At 37.6% G+C, this 9,128-nt stretch overlaps 1 protein-coding gene across 2 annotated transcripts; it reads right to left on the reverse strand.

Annotated features, from left to right (window-relative positions):
• Positions 1-2,211: 2,211 nt before the first annotated feature.
• bloc1s3 (biogenesis of lysosomal organelles complex-1, subunit 3) lies at positions 2,212-4,655 on the reverse strand. 2 transcript variants are annotated; one of them, XM_076977027.1, is made up of 2 exons: positions 4,537-4,644; positions 2,212-4,322 (listed from the first exon to the last, which is right to left on the reverse strand). In XM_076977027.1, the coding sequence occupies exon 2, from the start codon at positions 4,307-4,309 to the stop codon at positions 3,704-3,706; it is 606 nt and encodes a 201-aa protein (XP_076833142.1). In that variant the 5' UTR covers positions 4,310-4,322; positions 4,537-4,644; the 3' UTR covers positions 2,212-3,703. The 2 variants fall into 2 exon arrangements, with proteins under 2 accessions (XP_076833142.1, XP_076833141.1); XM_076977026.1 differs by having other exon boundaries at positions 2,214-4,322; positions 4,542-4,655.
• Positions 4,656-9,128: the final 4,473 nt, after the last annotated feature.

The following is a 9,128-nucleotide window of genomic DNA, read 5'->3' on the forward strand; positions in this document are numbered from 1 at the left end:
TGTACGCAAATTTGCGCCTTATGTTTGTGCAATATTGTGAATGTTTTGTGGCACCGTCGATATAATCGTAAAATCTACAGAACTGTGTGAAGCTGGTAACTACGGAAGCGAAAACAAATATGTCAGCTGCTTGACATATTTCACAACAAAAATTTTCACATATTTCCGCTTATCCTTGAATGTCTGATTTATTGTTCAAGTGAAAGGAGGATGTGTGTCGTCAGAAACCGACCAGGCCCAAAATAACAAAAAATGGGTTCCCCCCCCTGAGTCTTGGTTCCTCTCAAGGTTTCTTCCTCATGGAGGGAGTTTTTCCTTGCTCACTGGGCGCTTGGACCCGGACACTTGTAAAGCTGCTTTGTGATAACTGTTGTAAAAAGTGCTATATGAATAACTTTTGATTTGATTTGAAAGAAACGCTCTAGAAAGCAAAAAAGATAACTAGCCTACCTTACATATCGTTGAAATAAAGAACATAAAAATACACAAATCTACTCTATAAGGGGAAAACCAGGAAAAAAACACAAAGGAGGAAGCAAACAAAAAAAAAACGTGGCTTCCCTCTACGTACAATAGTGTACAATGAAGTTTTCAGCAGTTCTATTTACAATCAAATTACTCAATAACCCAAATGCAGTCAATAGTCAATCGATCAAATACGTCACAATTAGTGATGCGCGAATTATATCGAACTTCGGAGCTTGTGTGAAGAAATCTAGGAAGGAAAAAAAATAAAAAAGAAATCTAGGAATAGGTTTATGAAGCACGTGTCGAGGGCCAGTGACGTCACTGATGACGTCTGAAGCCTCGCTGATTCAGCACGTGGTTCTGGCGTGATTTTTGAACATATATAAAATGCAATGGATCCCCGCAGAATTTGCTTGTTAGTGTTCATGTTGGAGTTTCGCCAATTTGACTGTGACACAGGGGAACTTGTTTTCATGGAGTTTCCCCTGTATGACAACACTGTGAGCACATCTCTCCCAATAAGGCATTACACATGTCTGAACATAATGAGGTGTTACTACTATAATATTTACTAGTAGTTTTTTCATTCCCAGGTGGTGTTGTGTTGCGTGCCAAGTAACTCATCTACGCTGAGGCATTATCATGCCTGTCATGACAGTAATGAGGGGAGTGGAAATGGACCAGCCGACCATGATAATAATGACACTGACAATACTAATGATAATACTAATACAATAATATTATATCATAATATTAATGATAATATTAATACAATAATATATAATTATAATACTAATGATAATACTAATACAATAATATATAATTATAATACAAATGATAATACTAATACAATAGTATTATATCATTATAATATTAATGATAATATTAATACAATAATATATCATTATAATACTAATGATAATACTAATAAAATATTATATCATTATAATATTAATGATAATATTAATACAATAATATATCATTATAATACTAATGATAATACTAATAAAATATTATATCATTATAATATTAATGATAATATTAATACAATAATATTATATCATTATAATACTAATGATAATACTAATACATTTATCATACACATTATAAAATAAAAGCAAACAAAAAACCATTACACATGTGTACGTTTATCAATCAATATCTTTCAAATACTGTAATTAAACCGCAACCTAATTTTGTTCTTGCGTTGTTAACATTATTAGGCACATGTAAAATGTGTATATCCATATTTATATATTCCATTATTCTTTATACCTTACATGCTATTTGCTATTTTATATGTTGTGTGACCAATCAGAAACGGAAGAGAACACATCTGGAGATCCAGAAAGGGGTGGAGCTTCTCATGTAAATATAAATGTAAATGTATTTATATAGCACTTTTTTGAGCCCTTGCTCCAAAGTACTTTACAACTCTCAAAATAAAAGGAAAAAATAAAAAAGAAATAAAATATACAAGACGTATTATGCAGACGTATACTTTCACACACAGCAATCCAAATAGCAATACATTCCTCACAAGACTCATGCAGGGTTGTAACAATTGTTATGTGTATGTCGAATACACTGTGTAAATTCTCATGGGTAGTAATAACTCTAAAGGTGTACAATACAATCTGAAGTACAGAAAACATAGAAATTACTTAGTACTCAACAGCAGTTCTTAAACTGTTTTAGTATGTTAACCCTTATGTTGTTTTAATATCCTATATACACCCGTGTCCTAAGGGTGTCCTGATCTGCCTTCAGTAAAAATAAAATAGCTTAATTTAGTTTTTGAACCCCCAATCTTCAATCTTCATACATGTCTGTCATTATGAAAATGTTCTATACATTCAGTTTTCTCTGGGTTTTTTTTTTCAGAAAGACTGCAGCATTTAATGTGACCACCACTCGTTTTTATTACAGCACATATATAGCTATAATGCCTTACATCATTATATTATATATAGATATAATACCTTACATCATTACACATCCAAAAACCTTTGCTTTCTTCCACAGCACAAAAGGAATTTGACTGCTTGAATGAACATTTATGACACATATATGCCAAACTTGCATTTTAATATGTAAGGACTGAAAGAATGAAATTTATACATAATATACATATTTAATGCTTTTTAAATAAATACTTCACATTCATAAGTACTACACAATTACTCTAACTGGGAGGAGACCCTGGGGAAGACCTTGGACATGCTGGAGTGATTATATCTTCCAGCTGCCCTGGGAATGTTTCTATATCCCTCTAGAAGAGCTGGGAGATGTGGCTGGGGAGAGAGAAACCTGGGCCTCCTTGCTTGGCTACTGCCCCCATGTCTCAGATGTTAATGGATGGTTGGACATGCATAATGTTTGCTTTAAATGCATTTTGTAATCGTATCAAAATAAAATCCTTCACTCCAGCATAAAGCTACACTTCTATTAGAGGCTACCAGGTGATGTTTAACATGAGATAAATTGTTTAAGGTCAAAATAAGGTAAACATACATCAATTTACTGTGATTGTCTAAACAATCATTTGTCAAAATTGTCCTATTTTAAATGAATGTAGTGAAGTAAGTGAAAGTAGGGAATTATTCAAAATTACTACATAGTTGTAACTTCAAGATCACAATGTTATTAGTTACCTAGTTACTTCATACAGATCCCTGATTGGTATATTTTTGCTAAATTACAAAATTACATGTAAATGTGTAGAGGATGAACAAATATACAAACTTTGGGCAGAGTGAGGGAATTAGTCTTTATTTGTTGCCTTTTCGTTACTAAAATTCATATTCCTTATATTCTATATACATTATTTCTCTTATTCTTTGTTTTACAGGAAACATTATTCAGAAGCAGTTTTATAATCCAGTGTACATAACTCCACACCTGCTTTTGTAACTAGGCCTAAGTGAGATAAATGCTGTGACCTGCATTTTGGACAGGTAAAAGGTAATAAACAGTCACTAGCCTCAAGATTTCACCTGGCCACTGATGTGACCCCACAACACACAACACTTAAGGTTAAAAAATGTATTGCTGAGACACTGTGATGCAGAGAAGCTATATGTAAGTGACTTGTTAAGTGACTTTGGAAAAGCTGCGTAAGAACCAACTGTTTTTTATTAAGTCTGAGTAATGATTCCAATAAAGATAATGCTGTTTAATATAAGACACCCATATAAACGTTGCAATCTGACAGTAACAATAAGCTGGAAAAAAATCAGAACCCAGAAAAGGGAATGGATGTGGTTATGTCTGGAAGCAAATTACAGTTCGTTATGATGTCGATTTTCTCCGTGACAGATCTGAGATCTTCAAGAATGAGACGGATGCTGTGGGAGGCGTTGATTATACCATTCTGTGAATTATTTAAATGAGTTGTAGCCATTCGAATCTCTCTTGTAGCATTCTGATAAACGTACCGAAAGCTTTGATTAATATCTGCACATAAGCGAGTATTGCTCTCTTGCAGTTTTTGTTGCAGTAAGGTGCTATTTTGTCTGTCGGTCTCCGATTTCAATTCATCTTCTGCACCAGAAACCAATTCGGCTTTGTTTCGAATAACAACAAGAGGAGGTAGTTTTTGACGGAATATGAAAGACTCCTCCGAATTCCCTGCACATACTTTGCACGAATTTCCTATTTCACCTTCGCTGTCGGTTTCCGATGCTTCTCCGGGAACTTTGACACCAGGGGTGGAGGAATGCAAAAATGGAAGCGATGTAATGTAGACATCGTCAGGTAGCGACGTAATGTAGACCTCATCGTCCGAGTCCGTTTCCGACGCTTCTCCCTGCACCACGATTTGGAATTTGCTACTTGCCATGGTCGTGTCAAACCTGAGCAACGATAATATTAAATACAATTACAATAGGGAAGAAATCAGACGATTAGTCAGTTAACTCTAGCAACTTACATAATTGGAGGCTATCAATTTGGACTAATTTCTGAGATTGGACTTGGCAGTGGATTAATCAAAATCTTTGTACTACGGTGTCACGCACAAAATTAAACAAACAAGGATAATTTAAAGAGTAAAACTAGACACATTACCTTACCTTTCGAGACCAGGACTCACAAATACGTATCACATGATTAGTTAAAGAAACGCGTGAAGCCAACAACAGTAAACCTAAGTATAACTAAACGGAAATTACAAAATAAAGCTCCCTTTGAGTGCGTGCCTGCGCGCGCGAGTGTATAATGGTCTTTATAAATAAAAGTCTTTTTCAATCAAGCTTGGGTCACATCTAGGGTTGCCACCTGTCCCGGTTTTCACGTCACTGTCCCGGTTTTCCCGGGCTGTCCTGGTTTGTCCCAGTTTGCCTTCTTTTTAATATTCGGTCCCGACAAAAAAAAAAAAAAAATCATTTAATGTCCCGGTTTTCACTAGGTTAGTGCAAACGACTATTTAGACTGTTTCTGCACACTTTAAATCTGTCTTTTTTTCTCGCCGTGTCAATTTTACACCCCCCAGTAACATTCTACCGTTTGAAAAAAAACATCTGTGCATCAACAAAAGTGGTACATATGGCAAGATGTTTTGGAAGTCTGGGGAAAATAGTAAAAGTTCATTAATATGAATGATCTGTATCATCCTGTCATGACAGATTTAGACACGTAACGTATGAAGATGGGCAGTCATGGTCTGTTTGTCTTGTGACTGGAGGGTTGTGGGTTCATGACTGAAGTGCCCTTGAGCAAGGCATGCCGACTGCTCCCTTGGCACTGGGCTATGTGTGTACTACAGCCCCTTAGTGATCACTAGTGTGCATTTTGTAAGTCACACTGGATAAGAGAATCTGCTAAATACCCTAAAATGTAAGATGAAGATCTGATATAGCCTGATTTAATCCTGGATTTGAATATATATATATATATATATATATATATATATATATATATATATATATATATATATATATATATATATATATATATATATATATTTAAATGTAGAAAGCAAGTCGTAGGCAAACAAAGAAAGATGTTTATTCGGTAGCACGTAAGTGCTTATACAATGGACAAAATTTATGTTGGAATAGTACACATTATGAAGGGATGAGTGTGTTGGAATAGTACACATTATTAAGGGGTGAATGTGTTGTAATAGTACACATTATGAAGGGGTGAATGTTTTGTAATAGTACACATTATGAAGGGGTGAATGTGGTGTAATAGTACATATGAAGGGGTGAATGTGTTGGAATAGTACACATTAGGAAGGGATGAGTGTGTTGGAATAGTACACATTATTAAGGTGTGAATGTGTTGTAATAGTATACATTATGAAGGGGTGAATGTTTTGTAATAGTACACATTAGGAAGGGGTGAATGTGTTGGAATAGTACACATTAGGAAGGGATGAGTGTGTTGGAATAGTACATATGAAGGGGTGAATGTTTTGTAATAGTACACATTATGAAGGGGTGAGTGTGTTGTAATAGTACACATTATGAAGGGATGAATGTGTTGTAATAGTACACATTAGGAAGGGATGAATGTGTTGTAATAGTACACAGTATGAAGGGGTGAGTGTTTTGTAATAGTACACATTATGAAGGGGTGAATGTGTTGGAATAGTACACATTAGGAAGGGATTAATGTGTTGGAATAGTACACATTATGAAGGGGTGAGTGTGTTGTAATAGTACACATTAGGAAGAGGTGAATGTGTTGGAATAGTACACATTATGAAGGGGTAAATGTGATGTAATAGTACACATTATGAAGGGGTGAATGTTTTGTAATAGTACACATTATGAAGGGGTGAATGTGATGTAAAAGTACACATTATGAAGGGGTGAATGTTTTGTAATAGTACACATTATGAAGGGGTGAATGTGATGTAAAAGTACACATTATGAAGGGGTGAATGTTTTGTAATAGTACACATTATGAAGGGGTGAATGTGATGTAATAGTACACATTATGAAGGGGTGAATGTTTTGTAATAGTACACATTATGAAGTGGTAAGTGTATATATGTAATACAGTTTTAACTTATAAACATTTTACTTACTGTTTTTTTGCACAGTGCCTTTGCATTCTTCATTACATGGCTGAGACAACGAATAATAGGATTTTTAACTTCTTCTGTAGTGCCTTTTCCAGTTACTATGTTGAAGGAATACTTCAGCAGCAAATCACTGAGTCTTGTCTGAAAAAATACTGATATGGCCTGCATGAGGACTATAGAGCCATCACATATAATCATTATTGGTTGTTTGTTCCTCTGTCCATAAAGTTTGGCATGATCTGTTTGAAATGAACTGAGTAAATATAGAACAGAAGCAGTGGTGTGATCACATGTCACATATGTGGCTACAGGGAATGGAGGAGAACCCTCGCTTCGGTTTCTCACTACTAGCTCATACACACAGAAGGGTCCAGAGCTAGATTTGGTATTTTTTACAATACTCCCTGTGGCATCCAGGTACACTATGTCCTCCTTTGTTCGCCTGTGGAAAATGTCAATGTTCTTCTTGGACCAGAGCATTACACCTTTTGGAAGGAGAGACACCTTATGAAGACCTTCATGAGATGAGCCAGTTTTTTCATCATTCACTTTCTGGAAACTCAGAATTTCATTTTGATGTTTCCTCTCCTTACGTCTTTGTCTCCAAGAGACTTCAGAACCCCGGGAGTTGGAGCTTCATCTCTGCATCCAGACTCCAATACAGAACTCTTCATTTTCTGCTTATTTTGAAGATAAAGAGCTCTTGGGAGTATGGATACAAGCTGCTGACATATTTGTGTTTGATCTTCCGCTCTCTTCGCCTCTGAAGAACACATAAGCTTTAAGTGTGGCTTCACTATGCACTACAACTTCTACTTCCACAGGGCAGTCATCAAATTAACAATACCCTGAGCATTTAACAAGAGGAGTATTCCTGTAACGCAGCAGCGACTGGGCAGCGATACTCACAGAACTAGGTTCACAAGCATGAATACAGAAACACAAAGAACGTGAAAATATGAAAGCACAAAACCACCAATAACCAGACTGTATGAACATGGAACTAACAAGACACAGGTGAGGACGATGATAACAAGGTGTGGCAGACAGGGGAAACCGGGGCAACAGACGAGCTGGGCGGGATCGAGGAGCAGGGAACAACACAGACAGGAGGGACAGAGACACCGGAATGACAGCGAAGGGAGGGGGGCGTAGCCTAACAGTACCCCCCCCAAAGGGCAGACAGGACAGGACCCAGACTAGGACAGGACAGGGAACCACGGGGCACGGTGAGCGACAGGGACAGCGGACACAGGACAGGACACTACAGGACAGACCGGAGGAACAGAACAGGGGAAAGCAGGGCATGGAGACCGGGGCATGGCAGGGACCGGAGACGCGGGTGACCCCTTCTGGGTTGCGGGAACAGGAGACGTGGATGACCCCCTCTGGGTCACGGGAACTGGCCGCTGAAGCGACGAGACGTCCTCGGGGGGGCCATACTGACGTCATCACGAGTCTGAGCCGGCCACTCTTGCTGTGAGTGGCTAGTACTCCCCCAGCGCATGTATAACTCTTACACATGTAAATGTGGACAACGCAAACAAAAACGAGTATGGGACACTGTAATATCTTGCCATAAGCTAAACAATGTATTTTTCATTTAACAGTGCAGAAAATTGAAAATATATTTAGAAGATGTTTCCAGACTGAAAGATCATGGCTTTTGGGCAGAGCTGTGCACAATCCTGGGTGTACCCAACACATCAATAAATAGATACCGGCTTATATAAACGCCAGTGTCAACGTCTACAGTGAAGAGGCGACTCTGGGATGCTGGCCTTCAGGGCAGAGTGGCAAAGAAAAAGCCATATCTGGCTAATAAAAGGGCAAAAGAACACAGACATTGGACAGAAGAAGATTGGAAAAAAAGTGTTATGGACAGACGAATCAAAGTTTGAGGTGTTTGGATCACACAGACGAACATTTGTGAGATGCAGAACAACTGAAAAGATGCTGGAAGAGTGCCTGACACCATCTGTCAAACATGGTGGAGGTAATGTGATGGTCTGGGGTTGCTTTGGTGCTGGTAAAGTGGGAGATTTGAACAAGGTAAAAGGGATTTTGAATAAGGAAGGCTATCACTCCATGCCATACCCTGTGGACAGCGCTTGATTGGAGTCAATTTCATCCCGCAACAGGACAATGACCCAAAGCACACATCCAAATTATGCACAAACTATTTAGAGAAGAAGCAGGCAGCTGGTGTTTTATCGGTAATGGAGTGGCCAGCGCAGTCACCAGATCTCAACCCCATTTAGCTGTTGTGGGGGCAGCTTGACCGTATGGTACAAAAAAAGTGCCCATCAACCCAATCAAACTTGTGGGAGCGGCTTCTGGAAGCATGGAGTGAAATTTCTCCAGATTGCCTCAGCAAATTAACAGCTAGAATGCCAAAGGTCGGCAATGCTGTAATTGCTGCTAAGGGAGCATTATTTGATGAAAGCAAAGTTTAAAGTAGAAAATTATTTAAAAAAAAAAAAAAACATTTCTACCTTGTCAATGTCTGGACTATATTTCTATTCATTTTGCAACTCATTTGATAAATAAAAGTATGAGATTTCAGGGAAAACACAAAATTGTCTAGGTGACCCCAAACTTTTGAACAGTAGTGTAAACTCCCTTC

Source organism: Brachyhypopomus gauderio, chromosome 16 (genome assembly GCF_052324685.1).
Source record: "Brachyhypopomus gauderio isolate BG-103 chromosome 16, BGAUD_0.2, whole genome shotgun sequence".
In the NCBI taxonomy this organism is placed as follows: Eukaryota; Metazoa; Chordata; class Actinopteri; order Gymnotiformes; family Hypopomidae; genus Brachyhypopomus; species Brachyhypopomus gauderio.